At 40.9% G+C, this 20,779-nt stretch overlaps 1 protein-coding gene across 1 annotated transcript; it reads right to left on the bottom strand.

Moving 5' to 3' along the window:
* Positions 1-121: 121 nt before the first annotated feature.
* rbm25b (RNA binding motif protein 25b) lies at positions 122-20,042 on the bottom strand. Its single transcript, XM_034240133.1, has 17 exons — positions 19,888-20,042; positions 15,760-15,860; positions 15,310-15,515; positions 15,129-15,186; positions 14,832-14,992; positions 14,508-14,693; positions 10,891-10,974; positions 8,042-8,403; positions 7,201-7,312; positions 6,963-7,052; positions 6,181-6,254; positions 4,617-4,767; positions 3,962-4,379; positions 2,194-2,483; positions 1,583-1,681; positions 1,452-1,499; positions 122-987 (listed from the first exon to the last, which is right to left on the bottom strand). The coding sequence occupies exons 2-17, from the start codon at positions 15,836-15,838 to the stop codon at positions 895-897; spliced, it is 2,511 nt and encodes an 836-aa protein (XP_034096024.1). The 5' UTR covers positions 15,839-15,860; positions 19,888-20,042; the 3' UTR covers positions 122-894.
* Between the last annotated feature and the right edge of the window lie 737 nt (positions 20,043-20,779).

Genomic DNA, 20,779 nt, shown 5'->3' with positions numbered 1-20,779 from the left:
AAAAACGTATAGCATTGTATCATGAAAAAGTCATAGTCTAGAAGTTTGGAAAAACGTCACAAGTATGAGGAACATCTAATGAAATCTAACTTAAACAGGAATAATTTAATAGTTTACAAAATGTTATAAAAAATCAATTTTATTCAAATGTTCACCAATACAAAAACAAATGGAGAGCATCTTCACAACTTCGACTCATTTCCCCATTCTCAGCTCATTTTCCTGTAGTGGTTATGACGTGTGCTTCTACAGCTGCGTCACCATGAGAGATATGTGGGTTATCAGCAGACACTTCAAATGACTACGTTTCTGAGATGGTCTGACAACATGCCAACACAATTATCAGGAATGTAATAAGTGAAAATGAAGAGGAAAAATCTGTTTACTTTTACAAAATAAATGCAAGTTGTGTCCAAAGCCCTGAATAAATAACGCTGTAAAAAAAGATCACATCTTCGCTCTTAACGTATTCATAATCAAAATCCAATTAACCAACCCACATTCAACTGCAAGCCAGATTCCAACCCCCTAAAGACAACAGCATTGTTTTTTTACAGGAACTATTTCTGCACACGAGTATTTCCACAAAGTGTGTTGGCATGTATACAAACACAATAAGTCAGCGCAAAACAATGTTCCTACCTGGTAGCATTTTACATTTGAACCATAATCAAATAATGACGTACTGTATTTACACAAAAGCACACCGACACAGTCAGCACCTGCAGACGGAGAGGGTGGAACCCCACATGAGCTGAACATCTGGTGTGAGAATCAGCAGAATCTGCATTTTACAGTTTGTCCTGGTGTGGACACAACGCTTTGTTTGGGGTGACATAATTATGCTACACTATTATACACAATGTATGAAAAAACAAAAAAGTTGATCTTCACTCATTTCACCAATCCAATCTTCTTGGCTTCGGTTTCGTAAATGAGTAACCTCCACATCTTCACGATAAAGACCTCTGCTTCTTCGTCAAGAACCTAAAGCAGGAGACAAGAGGGAAGTTAACCGAGTGAGTCGCGGCTCTCTTATCTGATCATACAAATGCCCCAAAGATAAATGTTGAAGACTGTCTTTTTTGTTGTTGGCCATAAACATATTTCTGAGAGCATCATTTCACAGATAGAAATCGTTTTGTCTGACCATCTTTTAAACAAAAATAACATTCACTTTTTCTATACTAGTTCAAGAATAAGAAGCTGCACATCCTCGAAATGAAGAAACTGAGAAAATGGTTAGCCTGTCACACATCGTGGTTTGAATGACTTTTGTTTTTCTCACGTACTAATCTGCTAAATGTCAACTAGACTAAGAAGGTCAACACTTTATTATTTGGTCATCATTTAATGATAAAAAAACATTTCAATGCTCCAACTACCTGATTGCTACAATTACATGAGCATACAACTAAAACATAGCTAACAGTGTGAAAGTCTCTACTTACCATAGCAACATCATCCAAGATACTCTGTGGCATACTGTGAGCCATCACCTGGACAACACAGAAGCATCAGCATTATTTACAGTTTCATTTCCCCTTTATAAAGTCAACTGCAGATATGATTGAATAAATACCTTGGTGCAGACGAAGTCCACTAGTGTCGCTTCTTCCTCTCCAATGTACTCAATAATCTTTTTATTGATCCACGGCCGAACACGACGGTCCATTAACGTCTGATGAGGAAAAGAGATTAAAGCACACGTCAGGAGAGAAGAGACAGAGGGTGATACATCCATGAACTTCTGAAACAGTTGTAAAGTATTTAACCAGAATCATTTAATTGAGCCTCACGTGTCAGAGGTTATGATGCAAAGCCTGTAAATACACGAATGATGGTCTTTGTTAAAACATATCACTGTACAGCTTCTCCTAAAGGCTATTATTGTAAACAATGAAAGGACCTTATTCCCCATTGGTTCTCATGAGGACATTTCTATTTGAAACCCAGTCTCATACGTATCTGCGTTGGTAGGATGTTTACCTACTGATAAAAGGTAATTGGCACATGCTTTCAATTTACAAGGACAATTTGATAACACACATACTTTTATAAATTGGTCATGAGACAAAGGTAGTCTATGCTTAGGACCTTTCTCCAAAAAGAAATGAAGGAAAAATGTATGAAGATATTTGTGAATGAGGCCCAATCTTCGTCTGTCTCAAAAGACAGTTGTCCTCTCCTCACCGTGTCGACCATAGTCCAGTCCAGAGGGTAGGCGAACAGCTCGGGCTTCGCTGTGGGGATCTTCTCTATCAGGGTCTTGATGTTTTTACGTTTCTCCTCGGTGTTGGCCCCCTTTATGCTGGATGCCCCGTCCACCCCCAGGCTCTTATCGTCGTCGTAGTCCAGGGGAACCAGCTTCCTCTTGCGAGGCTGCTCGTTGGTCTCCTCATCATCAAACTTGTCGAAGACGCTGTCCCCGGGCAGCTTCTTTCTCTTGATGACGTTGGGTTGACTGGGGCTTCCTGAGGCACCTGGAGGGGGCAAGGAGGGCATATGAGACTCATGAAGAGAACTGTGGTGGGAGGGGGTTGGTGGTTAGAATAATGAATGAGGACGTTGTTAAGCAAGCTGTGCATGTTGGTGCATGTAGGCTACTCTCAGGACAGACATGTGTGCTTCTGAATCTTGAAGTACTACATGTGTTACAAAAGGGAATCTTGGTAATAAAATTATAATCTCACTTCATATTTTCTTTGAGCAGCTAAACTATCACTGGTTTATACAGAAGTACCACTGACATCGATTAATAGCCGCTTTCACACCAAGTACTTTGCCGTGCTTAGTTCCCAGCACTTAGTTGCCCCATGGAACTAAAGAGCAGATCGCGTTCACACCGGAATAAGTTCCCTGAGGGAAGATTACGCAAATGAAGCCGCTGACGTCACTTCTTCTTCTTCTGCTTTGGGTTTACTGGCAGGCCGCGAACCACTTCACGGCGTATACTGCCACCCTAGTCCCCGAAGTTGGGGACTGGCTTCAGTAGAAGCTGCTGGGACTCCCAGCAGCTTCTACTGAAGCCTTCCGAGTAAATCACCAGAACTCCGACACCTCCTCATCTCCACCGCTCCCATGATTTTGTTTGTGTTGCCATAAATTAGTCTCGGGGCTAATGCTAATGCTAATGCCAGCAAATACAATGGCGGCTTTACAAAACTTTTCAGAGTTTGACGGGACGTGGTTTGCAATTCGCCCAGCCAATCAGAAATGGGAACTTTTTTCTCCCCAGGAAAGTACCACCTCTCTAGGAGGGACTGAAAAGGGGGGAAAAGTTCTCATGAACTAAGTTCTCTTTTTGGTGTGAACGCAAAATCCCAGGAACTATCGGAACTAAACGGGAAAAGTACTCCGGTGTGAAAGCGCCTAATTATTTTGTATATTAAATGGTGAAAAATAATTATTGGAATTTACTCTGGAATATATAAAACGAAGAGAAATCTAGTAAAAAATTTAAATTAAAAAAGCTGTGACTAAGGTAATGAGAAAAGTGAACTCATTGATAATCAAAAGTGGCAAGGTTTCTTACTAATTAACAGTTAAATATAAAGAATAGTTAAATATCTTAATGAAGTACTATGCTACCGGCAGTGGCTCAGTCAGTAGGGGGTTGGACTGGGAGCCGTAGGGTCGCCGGTTCAAGTCGCCGACCAGACCTAAAAATGGAGTGTGGACTGCTACTTGGAGAGGTCCCAGTTCACCTCCTGCCCTGCCATGGTGTCCTTGAGCAAGGCACCGGACAACCCCCCCCCCCCACTCCCATTGCTCCCCAGGTGCTGTACACTAGCTGCCCACTGCTCCTAGTACTAGACTCCTGGTACTAGGATGGGTTATAAGCAGAGAACACATTTCACTGTGTGTGAGTGTGCTCTGCATGTGTGACCATTAAAGAGGGTTTTATCCCTCCCAATATTATTATGTTATTATGTTTGTCTATGCTACAGTGAGGACTCACCCATTTTGAGGCTGAGGCCGATCTTGGGCCGGTTCTCCTCCTGCGGCAGGGCGTCGGGGGGGGAGTTCTCGTGGGGGATGATGATGCCGCAGGGAGACTCGTCCCCCGGTGAGTTTGGGGACGCGCCGCCACTGGCAGAAGAAACCGAGGGTGCTGTTGTGATGGGCCGCATTGTAGGCTTCAAACACGGTTTGACATCGGGGTTTTCTTCGTCATTTTCAAACTCCTCTTCCTCCTCCCCCTCCTCCACCTCATTGTCTGACTGGACGGGGGGCCGTGCGGCGGGTTCTGGCCGGGGCTGCTCGTGTCGGCGGTCCCGGTGTTCTCGTGAACCTTTGTGGCGTTTACGTTCCTCCTCGGGCTCCGGCTCGGGTATGATGGGAGGTTGTCTCCGACGCTCCTCCTCTTCCTCCTCCATCTAGACCAATAAGAGGCAGATGTACCGAAGATTATCATCAGATCCATGTTTTACAGAAAAAAAGATCAACAGACAATGAAATCAGGACACCACAGATGTGCAGGGATACAGAGAGACCCAGAGGATCAAGTGACCTTCACAAAGACAACAGACAGCATGCGCCCCCCCCCCCCCCCCCCCCCCCACAGACAGACAGACAGACAGACACACACACATCATGATGGAAGGAAAGCGTACCCTGCGAAGCTCTGCGTCTGGGTTTGGATGTCCCTCGTCTAACAGCCTCTGTCTGATCTCCTCCAGCTCCTCCTTCTCTCTCTTCCTGTCACGCTCATCTGCCTCCGTCTCCTTCTCGCGGTCTCTGAGACGCTTCTGCAGCGCACTGCCCCTAGGGGTCACATCGGAAATAACAGCCTTCAGAACAAAAGCCTTAGCTGCAGTACTGCCATCTGCCACTAGAGTCAGATCTGGGTCACACAGCAGACTTTGAACTCTGTTTTCACATGTTTAGGTGCCACATGGCTCAGAACTGTCATACTGAACAGAGAAATGAATACTTCAAGGTTTAGTCTCATATGTTTAGATTACATTTACAACATTTCTGACAGTCTTAAATGATTTGATGTAATTAACATATTATTCAAGGTATTTAAAGGCTGGATATCAGAAGTAAATCTGATAGGTGCTTATATTTTTGATTGACTTCCTACCTTAGTAGTATGTGACCTGCTCCATCGAAATCAGTCGCTTTTGACCCGAAGACACATTTTGAGGTGTATACACGGTTGGAAAGAGAAGATTCCTAGCTTTCTAATGATACCAGGATTGTTGTTGTACTCCAAATATTAAGCAAAATATGTCACATTATATAATGACTGTCACCGAGTCATCGTTTTGAGAAAAAGGCCTTCAAAGTTTCCTCTTCTCTGGAATCCATCGATCTGATTGATTATTAGCGGAGCAAATGATCAAAATACTACGGAGGGAAGATATTTTCGTTTGGATTACTGTGTGTGTTTGTGTAATTTTGCATTTGTGTGTATTGTGTTTGTTTCCCAGGGAAAACACTCAGGAGAAACACCGGCTGTTGTTATGCCTGCTGTGACGTCAAGTTACTTCGTTCTCCGCTTGTAATTATGCCGTTAAGCTTCAAAGCTGTATTTATCATCTGAATTTGCCGAAACAAGTTTAATATTCTGAAAGCCAAGACTTTGTTTATTTGAAATCAGATGAAAACAAACTGTAACGGACCCTGCCGTGTTATCTATGATTACTATACACCGAACATTCGGACGGTTGGCGCAGTGGTTAGAGCTTGATCATCAGATCAAGGGGTGAACTCCAGTTCGAAACCCGCCTCAGCGCCAGGCCGTTGTGTCCTTGGGCAAGACACTTTACCCGCATCTGCTCCTGTGGGTAATGTCCACAGTAATGACTCTTACATGTCTAATATGTGTAATTGTAAAGCGCTTTGAGCACCTGTAAAAGCGCTCTAATTAAAAATGTAATGCATTATTATTACATTCATAATTTCAGCCGGAGGGAGGGGGAGCGGCGCTGTGGAAGAGCAGGGGTGAGAGGTGCCTGTCATCTTCCCTTTACAAGCTTCAAAAATGTATTTATCGTGTGATTTTGGAAATAAAAGCTTCATATTCTGAAAGCCAAGACTGTGTTTATATAAAATCAAACAAAACACCCGAACCCTAAAAAACGCAAATCCACGTTTATTTTGAAATGAGCCGTTGCGACTTCCGACTGATTTCGATAGAGCGGCTCACATATTTAGTTTGATGTAGCTTACCTGTAGTACTTGGGGTCATCTCTGTCATCATCATAGTCTTCAAGAAACTCTTTCAACCGTTTGCCCTCCTTCACCTGAAGACACACACGAGCACACCGTTTCTTCAGACGAATACAGCTATTTTATTGTTATTGTCAGACTTATGAACTGAAATCAGAAAAAAGATAAAACATATCATCTGCATCAACACAATATCATATGCACATTTAACTATTGCTTTTCAAGTCTAAAAAAAGGCAACCAAGAGATGGACACATTTAAGCCTTAAAGGTAGGGTAGGTAAGAATGGAGAAACCAGCTCGAGTGCGCTAGAATTTGAAACTACGCAAAAAAATCTGCCCCTTCCTTCAGACTTCCTCACAGAGCCCCTCCTCCAACACACACGAACGCACACATGACCAATGAGGGCACGAGATAAGTTTGTGCACAGATGGAAGGCTGACAGGCAGGTAGGCCATCCGGCTAAAATGATTGGTCGTGCTTTTTACAGCGCCACAGCTTCCACAGATGACATTTTTTTATGGATTTATTGTCAAAGCATTGAATATATTCATTGCTATCGGGATGTTAAGAGCATTCCATGGAATATAACAAAAAGTGTTTCTGAAGTGAATGACCTACCCCACCTTTAAGCTCCTTAATGAAGGCCATGTCTAAGTTGTAACTGTATCATCAAATACATTCTGTAAATAAATGAACAGTGATATGAAAGAAACTGTAATCAGTAACCAATGTGCTAGGTCAGAGGTTGAAACATCAGTGGTCTTTCAACGAACTCTCACCATTTCTCGTCTGCGCTCATCGTCCCTCTCGGTCTCCTTGGCGTAATCCCGAGCCTTCTTCCTCTCTCTGAGCTCCCAGTTTTTTAGTCGCTGCCGTCACAACAAACAAGTATGCTCCATCACATCAAGGAACATGAGTAATACACATGTTGTTACTCTATTGAAAGTGCAAGGGTTCCCAGTAATTGACGTTTAGAAAGGACCAAGTAGGAGTGATTTATTCCCTATGATTTCCTACCTCCTGATAGGCTGCTTCCTTGTCTCTGAGTTTCCTCTCCAGCTTCCTGCGGTCATACGCCTCCTCTTCATCTTCTTGGTCTCGTTTCTTGTCTCTGTCTCGACTAACCTCTCTGGAAAAATAAAAAAGGTAGGAATATATTATCATTGAATCTAAAGTGGAACCGATACACATGAGAAGAGACGGGAAGATGTCCATCAAGCACTGTGCAGCTGCTGTGCAGGTCTCACACACACACACACACACACACACACACACACACACACACACACACACAACACACACACACACACACCACACACACACACACACACACACACACACACACACACACACACACACACACACACACACACACACACACACACACACACACACACACACACACACACACACACACACACACACACACACACCACACACACACACACACACACACACACACACACCAACAAACTATGTGTAATATATACCTGGCTGCTAAATCCTTAGACTTGTTACAAGGTGTGTATTTTGTAAATTGTGTAAACTTGTTAAATACCAACCACCTATGTGCAATATGTGATAGATGTGCATTATATAAATGCTGTTAATAACTGTAATATATACCTGGCTGCTAAATCCTAAGAACTGTTACAGGATGTGTATTTTTTTTAATTTATATCATATTTTTTATAATTTTTTTAATTATATCATAACTTAGTACTTTTTTTTAAATGCATGTCACATATTTAACATATGTAACATTAAGCTGTCTGTGGCTCTTTTTCCTGCTGTAACTACGCACATTTCCCCTCCGTGGGGCTAATAAAGGTATTCTGAGAAAAGGTTTTCCCCTCACCTGGATCGGCTGCGTTCGGGGGTCATGTCCCGGGTCATGTCCCTGGTCATGTCCCGGGTCATGTCCCGGGTCATGTCCCGGGTCCTGTCCCTCTCCATGTCCCGGCTCATGTCCCGGGTCATGTCCCGGCTCCTGTCCCTCTCCCAGTCTCTTTCTCTCTCTCTGGGCCTTCGCTCGCGGTCTTTATCTCTGTCTCTCTCCCGCTCTCGCAGTTTTTCCCTCTCCTGTTCCCTCTCTCGTTCCTTCTCCCTCTCGCGGTCCCGTCGCTCCCTTTCCCGCTCCCGCTCTTTTTCCCGATCCCTGCGTTCCCGCTCAAACTCCAGCCGCTCCTTCTCCCTCTTGTCCTTCTCTTCTTCTAGTTTCTGCAGAGCAAAACACACACAGGTTCAGCCGACACCACAGAAGATCCGGTGAGTCTTTGCAGTCTACGTTCTACTGTGCACAGATCAAGTGGTTTCCAGATTTAGAAAGATTTCTTACTGGAACATGCCCTAAAATAATGAGTGCAAAGCTTGTAAAGAACTTAACAGGGGAAACCGGGAAGGATCAAAAAGCTCTCCCTCACAGAGAGACACTTCCCCGTCCACCTGAAGCAGAACAGTGGGCCTGCTGCTGCTTTACACTTGCAGTATAAACTATACTTTAGCGGGAATGGAACTGGAAACCACTTTAATGGTCAAAAAGATCTGTGGAACATGTTCAACTTGAGGCATTCATAACAAAAAAGGCGCTGCAAAAGACAATGCTTTTCTCTTCTTAAGAGTCCTCCGCTCAGAACAGTGAAAACAGAAAACAGAAAACAGGCGTCAGTCGTTCGGTGAACTAGTTGTTTGTGACTTACAGGTGTTGAACTATGGATTCAGCTCTTCGCTGCCCCTACAAGCCTTTTAAGTTAGGCCTGGGAGGAAAGCAGGTCACACGTATACAAGGAAAAACGTTATGGGATTCTGTCTTACTTAAGCATCTTCATCATCATCATCATCATCAAAAACATCAACCTTTTACTTCAATATAGCATTCGGTTATCAAGAAATAACACATTGAACATCAGATACATTTCTGCAAAGATAAAGGAAATTGTAGAAGCGGTCTTACCCCTGGAGAAGCCTTCAGCGGATCATCATGACTGATTACATTTCAACACACGCACGCGCACACACACACACACACACACACACTAATTCTGCCTTCATAGGCATTACACACAAGGCTTTGAGTGTAATGTGTTTAAAATTAAAAACACAATCAGACCCAGAATGAGAGTACTCGATACAAACTACTAAACTTGGAGTATTTCCATGAATGAAAAAGTCCCTGGATCAGTCAAATCATTTCATTACAGTCATATGAAGCTCCAGGCAGTCAGCTGGTCCTCGTCTGAAAGCCTTGGGTGTAATGCAACTAAAGATAAGTGTTACACAAAAAAACATTAGTTCAGGTTAAGTATAATAACGTATGTGCCTTGACTGTAGCATAAATCCTGTAAATGATGCATCTGCTTTCTGTCTTTTTACTTACCTTTGTAGAGTCTCTACCAGGGCTTGCTAATTAAATACTATTTGGCTATAAGCATCTAACCGTCTTTGATCGTTGTCAGTTTTTAAACAGCGGCGGATGTTATTTCATTTCAATTCAAACCTTTATTTATCCAGGTGAATCCCATTGAGATCATTGATCTCTTTTTCAAGGGAGACCTGCTGTTATAAATGTTACTCTTAAAAGCAAGATAAATGAGTTGGAAAACAGTTCTATGTTTTGTGTTGTGATACAATGTCGTCAACTTCTGCTCTTTTCCCGTTTTGGTTGAATTGTTCAACTCTTTCTTAGATAGAAAACATGGACTTTGTAGTGACTCTCATCCTGTACAGATGAAATAAAAAGAAGAACTCACTGATCTATCTTGTAAAAAAAAAAAGAAAGAAACAAGGCAGAGAGCTAAGACAGTGATGGAGAGCAGGAGATGCAGGAAAGAAGTCACACAATAACCCACACAGAGAGCACGTACCTCGTCAGTCTTCAGATCAGCGTGCTGCTGTGGAGAGGGCGCCCCCCACAATAGCATTATAAAAGCTACAGCCAAAGTCACTGCAGTGGTTATTGACAGGAGTCCTTGTGCTTCAACATGAACACCATTAAGACAGACCATCATTTACAGAGGACTCGCACAGGTTCACCAACTTAAACTTTCGGGACACCACCAATAATCTCACAGAATTAAGGTGAAAGGTTTATACATATGTAAATGGCTCAATAAAGAGCATCGTAACCCTGACCCACTCACACAAAAGTGTAGTACAGTTGCCCCTATGCAAGTCCTCAAGAGGGGGACGCCCAGTATATGTATATAGTAAATAAAGGCTGATACTTACATCCTATCCTCGCAACTTTTTCCAAAGCTCTGAGATTCATCTTGCTTTAGTCACCATATGATCACTATCATAATGGTGGGGTTTAATGAATAGATTAGCTTTTAAGTAACTTTACATCGTCTCCATGCATTTGTGTGATGAATGAAGAATGGATCTATAATAGTTACACCTATAGTTTCACTACTTTGGTCACAGGTGTCAAATCAGGCCCCAGAAAGGTGGCAAAAACACTAGCTGTGGGCCTATTCCTGGTGTTTGAACAGTGAATATGTAACATTTTATATATGTGGGGCAAATTAAGATGGTTGGTGGAATAAATTGTATGCGTTGCCAATTTGCAGCGAAGTATGCATGTTAATGAGATCAAGAAAAGCTTGGCAAATGTGTCGACTAAATGTGCAAGCTCTAGGAGTGAACTATGTGAGCAGCTGCTGTCCAAAACCTGTAATGTCAACTACAGAATTAAAGAAGCCACTTTACCTTGTGGGTGTCTCGAAATTTACTAATTTCTCTGGAAATGAGGTCCCTCTTGTCGTCCTCCATATCAATGGTGTTAAGGTCGTCCTAAAGTAAAAGAAACAACAGTGAAAGAGTCAGTTAACACACATTTTAAGTTTTAACCCTTAGATGCGTAAGTGGGTCTATTTTGACCCGCTGAGGTGGTTTTCTTGAAGTATCTTTGTAATTACATTTTCTTGTCATTTCATATTCCAGCTATTCCTCAAAAAATATGTTTTGGATATCATGCCATTCACATTTTAAATTTACCCATTTTAAGAAATTGTAGTTTTTGTATTTCTACCCCAAGCTGCCATAAGTGGGTCAAAAATGACCCGCATGCATTTTCTATGGGATCCTCTAGGAACCTTTGATTCTTATCACCTGTTGCTATCAGGAATACATTCACTGTAGACCACACAGACTACATCACAAGTAGGGTTGGGCACCGAGAACCGGTTCCGGTTCGGAACCGGTTCCAACATTTCGATTCCAACGGCATCATTTAGACATGTGAATTTCGGTTCCGCTTTTCGATGCCTGAGGAAATGTTTCTCGCCGCTCTCCGTAGCCTACTGTATGACTGCGAAGGGAAATGTAGCGTTGTACCCAAAGTGTAGCGTTGTACCCAAAGTGTAGCGTTGTACCCAAAGTGTAGCGTTGTACCCAAAGTGTAGCGTTGTACCCAAAGTGTAGTGTTGTACCCAAAGTGTAGTGTTGTACCCAAAGTGTAGCGTTGTACCCAAAGTGTAGTGTTGTACCCAAAGTGTAGTGTTGTACCCAAAGTGTAGCGTTGTACCCAAAGTGTAGCGTTGTACCCAAAGTGTAGCGTTGTACCCAAAGTGTAGCGTTGTACCCAAAGTGTAGTGTTGTACCCAAAGTGTAGCGTTGTACCCAAAGTGTAGTGTTGTACCCAAAGTGTAGCGTTGTACCCATAGTACAACGACAACAACCCACACATTGCGGTTGTACCTACACTTCCTACAGCGTAACCTGAGACCAGGGCCGGCCCGTCGCACTGGCGTTATAGATGTTCGCCTAGGGCGCCAGATCTGTGGAGGCGCTGCGCTGACAGCTCTGGGAGAAAAAACGTTTTGACCGTTGGGGCTCATCATAATTTTCGGCCTTGATGTAACAACATTTATAATTAAGTAAATGTAACACCCTTTTCACCCCGGTTACACTTTTCATTTGCCCTGTACGATGGGCGCTGTAAGTGATGAAAATGGGGGATGTTGGCTTATCTGGCGCCCGCAGCTCACAGCCAAAATGCGAGTGAGGGAGAAAGGGAGGATGCACCGGTACGCGCTGTTGTTATTAGCATCTGGTGCTAGCTGCTCTAACGGAAGAAGAAGATGTTTCTACAATAATGTGGAGGGAGAGTCCTCTCCAGTCAGACTGAGGCTGATAACTACAGCTCAGTGAGGTAAAGGACCCTGAGTGTTTAGATAGTTCACTTTAGTCTAAGTTATCTCAGTGGGTCTCAAACGGTTTGATCACAATTTATGTAAACACATATTTCCAAGGCACTCCTTTATAATTATTAGGGGTGCACCGAATGGGAAATTCTTGGCCGAAACCGATACCGAAAATAGGAAACAGTTGGCCGAAAACCGAATGCCGAAAGGCCGAAAATGATAATAATAATGTATACATTTTTTACCAATGTTGTTCAGCTACCTGATTATGGAAATAGACATGATTATGGCAAAACTTAACTTAAATAATAATCACTATTATGGGTCCATAAAACATTTATTCAGCACTTTTGAATGCATACAGTACATTTATATATGTCATGTATTATTGCTAAAAAACATTATATCGCAGTCTTAGTGTCGCCAACTCGTTTCTAATATGCAAAGACAACAAATGCGTCTATGATGTATTTTCGATCAGACGAGATCTCTCCCCCGTCTGTGTGCGAGGGGGCGGGGCAGTTTACACACACGCAGCTGCTACATGCAGCGGAGCACACTGCGGAGATGGCGGAGAGAACGCGCTCCGAGGTGTGGTTAAACGTTACCCGTCTCGATGTGGAGAATACTTGTTACCATAAGTGCAATAAGAGTTTAGCATGTAAGCACGAGCAATTTGTCTAAACATTTAGCAAAAGTGCACCGCATGCAGACGGAGGAATGCACCGGGTTCGACCGTCTTTCTAGCAGCTCTGTAGCTCCATCCACGAGTAACGTTTCCACGTCAGGTGTTATGTATGCTAGCAGCAACACACGGAGTTAACTACATGATACAAACATGGGTTAATGATTAGAGGAAACTGAGTTATTTAGTTTGTTAAAGTTTCAGCTATTCTGTTTACAGTCTGTCATCAGATTATTTAATACGCCCTTTAATACGCCCTAAAAAGGCCCTTTCGGCCGAAAGCCGAAAGGGCCTTTTTAACCATTTTCGGCCGATAATTTTCGGTGGCCGAATATTCGGTGCATCCCTAATAATTATTGGGGTAAAACAGGTTTGAAATCATTCCAATGTATACTGTAGGACAGTAAACCAGACATATCGTTTTAAACTGGAGAGATACAAAAATATGCATTAATAAAATAGTAAAATAAGATATGAATGAAAAACAAAAATAAAATACGTTACATGTATTTGGCTATGGAAGGTTATTGGTTATGCTCACATACTTATTTGATTATTAAAATGTAAACCGATCTTTTTCATATGGGTGTTTAGAGTTGTACCCCCTAGATCTAGTCTCTAGTCATTCTGCTTAAAGTGCACCAGATTGAAGCATTTTACTTTAAAATGTTCAAACATTTCTTCCCGGTATGCCTGAGAGGCAGATATGCTTGTTTTTCTCAACAAGGACTGTTTTTAAAAGTTGGACTGTTGCACTGTTGTAGCTTCAGTGGTTCTCAGGTTACAGTTACATAGCAGTGAATATAAACCGACTGATTCATGTGAATATTACTGTAAACTAACCTAATTTTTTTGGTGGAAGAAGCAAGTATCATTTTTTTACCCTGCCCCTCAAAGAACCGGAATCGAAAAGTAGAATCGGAATCAGAATCGTGGAAATTCAAACGATACCCAACCCTAATCACAAGTGACACCTCTCAGGAAGATTATTTTACACAGCAAGATCTGATACCTGTCAGTATAATAAAAATAATAATAAATTATATTTGTATAGGGCTTTTCAAGGACTCAAAATCGCTTTACAATATAAGGGAAGGTTAGGGTGGGGGGTATAGGACTATCAAACTTGATCAACCGGCATGGATTGATGGGGGGGGGGCTATGAGTAGACAAGAGGAGATGAGTTTTGAAAAGGGACTGGAATACTGTGAGGGTCTCAGAATAGCGGAGATCTTTGCATCAATATGTTCAAAACGTTTTTTTCAAAATGTAAAAAAAGTGTTATAAATAGAATATTTCTAGTGTGAACCCAAATATAATACTAAATATTATACAAATGATTTTTCTTAACCAAAAGGACAAAAATGGCATAAAAAACACATTATTCTAATACGTGTCCTTTTCGACCCACTTATGGAAGAGTGTGGGGTCCAGCCACTCGTGCATCTAACGGTTAAGAAGAAGACAGAGACAGGAATACATTACATTTGGCCTACCTCTTCTTTTTTCTCCTTTCTTCTCTTTCGTCGTTGGGAGTCCTCGTCCTGTGAAGGCGCGTTGAGTTCGGAAGCATATTCCTGCATCAGTCCGTCGATAGCACCTTTGGTGATCTGATCCTTCTTCTTCGTCTCCTCGTCTAGAACCTCTTCCTCATCATCTCCTCCATCTTCCGCCTTCTTGGTCTGCCAGTACAGGAAACATCTTAGTTTAGTTTCAATTGTTCCCCCTTTGTTCTAAAGCTTAATAAATCTGAGACGTGGAAAGCAATTCAGAGATCTGAAACAGCACTAAATGTATTCTTGAGGCAATGATGATTGTACCCCATTCGCAGTCTTTTTCTTGGCCTTCCACTCGTCCAGCTGAGCTTTAGTCTTGGCATCCACCTTCACCAACAGACTTTTGTCTCCAATATTCAAGTCATGAAGCAGCCGCAGTGCTCGCAATGTGGACTCTGGCTCCTTGTACTCACAAAACCCAAAGGCTGCAAAAGATTTGAAGCAAGTTAATCTGTGTTCATGTGTGGTTTAATGAGATAACAAATACAAATAACCCCAAGTTAGCCACGATTAAAAGTATTTCCGGACCTAATGAAGCTAGATCTGTCTATTGTGCATTACCTTGAAGCTTGCCAGAGGCTCCCTGGACTCTCTTCCAGCTCAGTACAATTCCACACTTCTGTAACATGAGTACATAAGGGAAGAGTTAAAAACCCAGGTAGAAGGGGGTTACAAATATGAAAAGAAAATGCTACAGCAAAGGATTCATAGTTTCGGTTATATGTGAAAATCTGTTCCTTACCGCAAGCAGCTGTCTGATCAGCATGTCTGAAGCTTTCTCTGATATGTTCCCCACAAACACTGTGGTGGTGGGCCCGCTGTTCTCATTGTTTTCTTTGACTCGCATTATGTCCTTTTTATGCATTGGAGGCTTACTGATCACTTGCATAGAAGGCATCATTATTGAAGGGGTCATGATGCCCATGTGCATTGGGATCATTTGACCTCCTGCAACAGCAAGAAAACATATATTTAAAGTAGAGACAAAGAAGTCTTGTTTATATAGTTTACTGTATTGTAATACAATACTGTATCTGTACATGTGTGTAACTTCCAACATTGTCATTTTTCTGTCTGTAAGGCTGCAACATCTATTCTAATAATAGTTTGTTTAAAACTGTGTTTACCATAACAGTAGATCAAGTGAAAGAGGCTGTCATTTACATTCATTGTGGGACAGGTGAGAGCTTACCTGAGGCGAAGCCAGCAAACTGAGGGGGCATCCCAGGAGGGGGCAACAGCGGCCGATTTAAATGAGGGGGGAAGGACATTCTGGTTGTGAGCGGGACCAACCTGATGAAAGAACAATGAAGCCCATTAACAATATATTTAATGTTTCACATCACTATTTATTATCACAATAAACAGTCATTTAATCCACTGAACAATATTTAATTTTACATACTGGTCTTATTTATTGTATTCTATTTACATGTATATAGCCTCCTGCATTTACTTGGTCACTTGCAACATTCTCTGCAACATTTAGCTTTTTGTATTTTATGACATATATACTGTATAGTTTACTTCATCCGCATGACTTGAACATTGGTCTTATTTAGTGCGAATGCTGTTTACAGTTCTTCTTTTCTTTATTCTTCCGCAAAATATTATTATTATTATTTCACCAAATAGTTTGTCTCTCAATAACTTCAGCATACTTTCAGCTACAGAAACCATTCAAATATCAAAATATTCAGCCTTTTCAGCACATGATGGGAAACTTTCAACTTTTTTAAATATTCAGCTTTTTAAACTGTTCATTTAACATGGAACTCAATGGGAGGAACTTTCAAATCCTCTTTTACCTAGACCAGGGGTGCCCAACCTTTTTTGAACCGAGAGCTACTTTTAAAGTTGCCAGTCTGCCGAGATCTACCAGTCCAAATAGAGAGGCGTAGCCATTACTTACAGCCTACTACCAGGTAAATACACACTTCTACTTGTATAAAACGGACCTTTGTACGATTAATACTTCATAAAATACTGCAGATCCTTTATCTTACCTCTTTCTAATCTACACACATACAAGTATTTAACTGAAGTTACACAACAGTGTTGTTGATACGGAGTTGGAGTTTATTCACACGTCACTACAGTGGGTAATGTTTTCAAGAAACATTGAACAGTGCTGCCACATATGACACAGGAAAAAAGAAAATACTCTGAACCCTTTCTTTGCCATTATATACAAATAGTGTTGCTACAAAAGTATAAATTAGGCTTACTAATAAGACAACTCAGATCTGAAGCTACAGGAATCTGCTGCCAAAGTGCAATAAAAAAGACAAAATTAATAGAATCAAACCCTTTTTTTGTTGAATTTTAGTAGAGTATAAAAGGAAATGCCTTTTAAAATAGGATGCAAGCAACACTAGTTTCTTAACCTGAATTGATATAATCAATTTAAGTTTGCATTCTTATACCATTGTGTACAATAATTATAATGAATAAGTTCAAACAAACTAAAACTTACAGCTGATTAATAACGGTATCCAACTTGAGTTTTTATTATATCAAAAACCTGTTGAAATGCTACTGTTATTTTTACTGTCCCCCAAAAGCGCGTCGGCAGCCTCCAGGAATGCTTCTTTCACAACTTCGCCGTCTTTGAAAGACTTCATGTGTTTCGCAAGAACGTGACTGACACGTAGCAGCCTTGCTCTTGTTGTTGGGCCTGGTGAAAATGGACTGCTGTGCTTTTAGCTGTCCTTTCAGGCCCCTCCCCTTTTGGAGCGTAGGGCAGAATTAGGAGGGAATTCCGTCTCGTAGCGTTTGTGCAGTTTTGAAATGTCGCTCCTAAATTACCCTTCTTCGATAAAGCCACGCTCGCATTGCAGATGAGACAGATGGACTTTGAATTGGAATAGATACAAAAATAATCATCCTCCCACTCGGAGTGAAAATTATATATTTTGGGCTTTTTTGCTTCTGCCATAATTACGGTCTTGTGTGTGTGCGCGGACTGTCACTCCTTTTAGTTTTGACACGGACAAAGTCAGCGAAATAATGCCCACTGCCCACCAGACACGCCCCCACACATGGGGTCACGCCGGCCAATCACAAAGCTTTGGTGCGTTCAAGTGCATTATTCTGGCACGGGAAGATTATGTCATAGGACATTAACGATAAAACAGAATATTGTTGTTCTATTTTTAGACACATCTCGCAATCGACTGGGAATCTCCCCGCGATCGACCGGTCGATCGCGATCGACTGGTTGGGCACCCCTGACCCCTGACCCCTGACCAAATGCTACTCCTTCCACATACTTTCAGCTAGAGACTTCATTCCAACTTTAAAAACGGTCACAAGACATTCAGCTATTAAAATTATTCTTCGGATTTTTGATATCGTCACTTTTTTAGATATTTAACTTAGTTTGGAGCTTGGTAAAGAGGCCTTCTTCAGATTTTAACATTAGTGTGTATTGCGCAGCTCGTTAAGGCTAGAGTGCGTGATGTCACAGCTAGAGTTGAGGAGCGCTTGAAATTCGCCTTACATTTTTTTAAACCTGCCATAATTCCCAAACCCTACACTCCTTGGACATCATTTTTCATGAAAAACTTAGGAAAACCTCTCCTACGTTGAAAAATAAAAATTAAGCAAATACATTAAGCAAAACGCCTCTTGAGGGCATGAAGTTACAAAAACCTTCAACATGTCTCCATTAAGGCCCATTGTAAATTCAGCCTGATCTTTCCTCAGAGCAGCAGCTGCACACCTTTAGTTAATCTGCCAAAAAATGCCACCTTATTGACCCGAAAGTACACAAAAAGCACACTCGGACGCTCCACAGGCTCCTGACATGCTCCATGCGATGACATTTTACCGATAGCTGCTACGGTTTTCAAACTATAGTTAGAAATGTACGAGGTTTATTTCTCATTCAGAACAATGGAAAGGCTCTCCTTTCACAGCACATCTCCATGGAAACCTTTGATCTCTGGGCTCAGTACACAGGTGTTTGATAGTCCACCATGGTAACCTTTGATCTCTGGGCTTGCACACACAGCTGTTTGATAATGTCCTCAACACAAACGCAAACACAGACTGGAGTTTAACAAACTGTCTCAGCCTATTATTTTCTCTCTGATGGAGACTTCATACTGACTTCAACATGTTCCACATATTTTATAAATTATTGGTGACGTATGGTTTTAGTTCAAAAGTTTGCAGTTCAAATATTCTGCTGCTTTTCAAAGCGTTTTTACTTTATTTTATGTTCTTAATACACATTCATTCACTACGACTTACATTTAATATCTAACTCCTTCTGCCTACTTTCAGCCACAGAAACCATTCAACTATTACATTATTCAGCTATTTCAGGACATTGAGGCTATACATGTTGTTGTTTATACCTTTTTTAAACCTTTTCTTTTAAATATTAAGCTTCAAGTTTTCAACAAAGTCATTGCAATGCATTTCAGCTGTAACAATTTTGATTCAAATCATTTCACTTTTCTCCGCTAAGTTCAGCAACACTCTTTACTTGGTTTCTGTAGCTAAAAGCAGCAACGTAGACCATTCAACTAATATAATATTCAGCTTTTTCAGCAACATTTGTACACAGATTACAGAATTCGCACGCATTTTTAGCAGGAAATGCATTTTCTAGTTCTACTCTGTATCTTCTTGCACAATTTTTATTGTTTGTTTTTTTATATTTGCTTTATTTCTTATATATATTTATGTAGTATTGTTGGAGGATCCTTAGACTTAAGGTATTAATTACCATAACTACACTGTACTGTACATATGACAATACAGCCTTTGAATCTTGAAATGGAATGTTCTTATTATACATGATGTGTTCACAGCTGGATGAAGTCCTCCACACAATGTAAATGTAGCATTGTAAATACGTTTTTAAAACATATGCATGTTCAATGTTAGCTTATTTACATTGAAAGGACACTGAATAAAACTGCTATGCAGATGTTTCGCCAACAACGTGTGACTTTTGCTATAAACTGTGACCCTGCTATTAGTAATGTTACTTTAAGTTAGCTTTGCTCAGTGGAGTAACGTTGTTTAACTTAATACCAAGAAACCCAACAGTTTATTAACTTTTCCTTTATTTTAACGCGTCACATTAAGTGGTAGCTTAATAACGTAACGCCAATTAAAGATATAAAATAAACTACCAATTTAAATAGTTAGCTAAAGCTAGCATTAAGCACGCTACCGTACCCGGCACAATTAAATTAGGCTAAGCTAACATTAGCCATAACTGGTGTTCCCTCTAAAGAGGAACTCACTTTAGCGGGCCCGATATAAGTTTGGAATAAAAGTCAAAACGTCCGTATATACATACCTAGAATTAGGTGGCGTACAAATGGACACAAACAGCTTTCAGCAGGTTATTAATTATGAAAATCTTTTGTAACGTCCCGATGTTGGATTAGCACGCTGGCTAGTCAAGGGCCTTCGAAAACATCTACGCAGGCGCTCTACGCACCACACTCGAAGAGCGCTTGTTATGGGAATCGGGACGTAGCAGCCGGGTGGAGCTAGGTAATATTATTATACAGCCTGATATTGTAGTAAGATAAGATACACTTTGTTGATCCCAATTTGGGATTTTTTCCCCCGTCACAGCAGCATGTAGATAAGACATTGCACATTAATTAGAAGTAAAATACATTTAAAAAATAAACAACAAAACAGTGAATATATCATCAATCAATCAAAACTTTATTACAGACTAAAGGGTCCAGATAAAAGACAATATACATATATGTATGTATATATATATTGTATAATAATAATAGTTGCATCTGTCTGCACCATTGGTGAAGGAACAACTCACATTTACTTAATCATAACTAGCATGAAAATACCCTTTGTTACTCCTCCATAGATAAGGTAATAAAGGCATAAAAGTAATGTCATCAAAATATATAATTAAAGTAGCATAACAACAGTACTTATTATGCATACACATTTGTTAACTGTATAAATATAGATGTATTACTTCCCATTATACACATACATTCACTACATTCCTGTTAACCTCCATGTATACAATCAGTGTATTTATTTGCAATGCAACTGTGTATCCAAATCCTACATTTGGATACACAGTTGCATTGAAAATAAATACACTGACAAATGCATATGACTTGATTATACGATACATACTTATACTATTGTTCAACTAGCACTAGATCTAATTTGCGATCTAATTGCGTGTTGTACTTTTTAAA

Source organism: Gymnodraco acuticeps, unplaced genomic scaffold (genome assembly GCF_902827175.1).
Source record: "Gymnodraco acuticeps unplaced genomic scaffold, fGymAcu1.1, whole genome shotgun sequence".
NCBI classification, from domain to species: domain Eukaryota; kingdom Metazoa; phylum Chordata; class Actinopteri; order Perciformes; family Bathydraconidae; genus Gymnodraco; species Gymnodraco acuticeps.
The sequence above is the reverse complement of the archived record's forward strand: the minus strand, read 5'-3'. Positions and strand labels throughout refer to the sequence as shown.

What these genes read in the sequence shown, in the direction of transcription:
- rbm25b (XM_034240133.1), bottom strand. Translation starts at nt 15,838, where the DNA reads ATGTCCTTCCCCCCTCATTTAAATCGGCCGCTGTTGCCCCCTCCTGGG. An exon ending in CAGACGCAGAGCTTCGCAGG is followed by an intron (nt 4,380 to 4,616) that starts GTACGCTTTCCT and finishes TTATTGGTCTAG; the next exon opens with ATGGAGGAGGAAGAGGAGGA. An exon ending in ACTGGACTATGGTCGACACG is followed by an intron (nt 1,682 to 2,193) that starts GTGAGGAGAGGA and finishes TTTCCTCATCAG; the next exon opens with ACGTTAATGGACCGTCGTGT.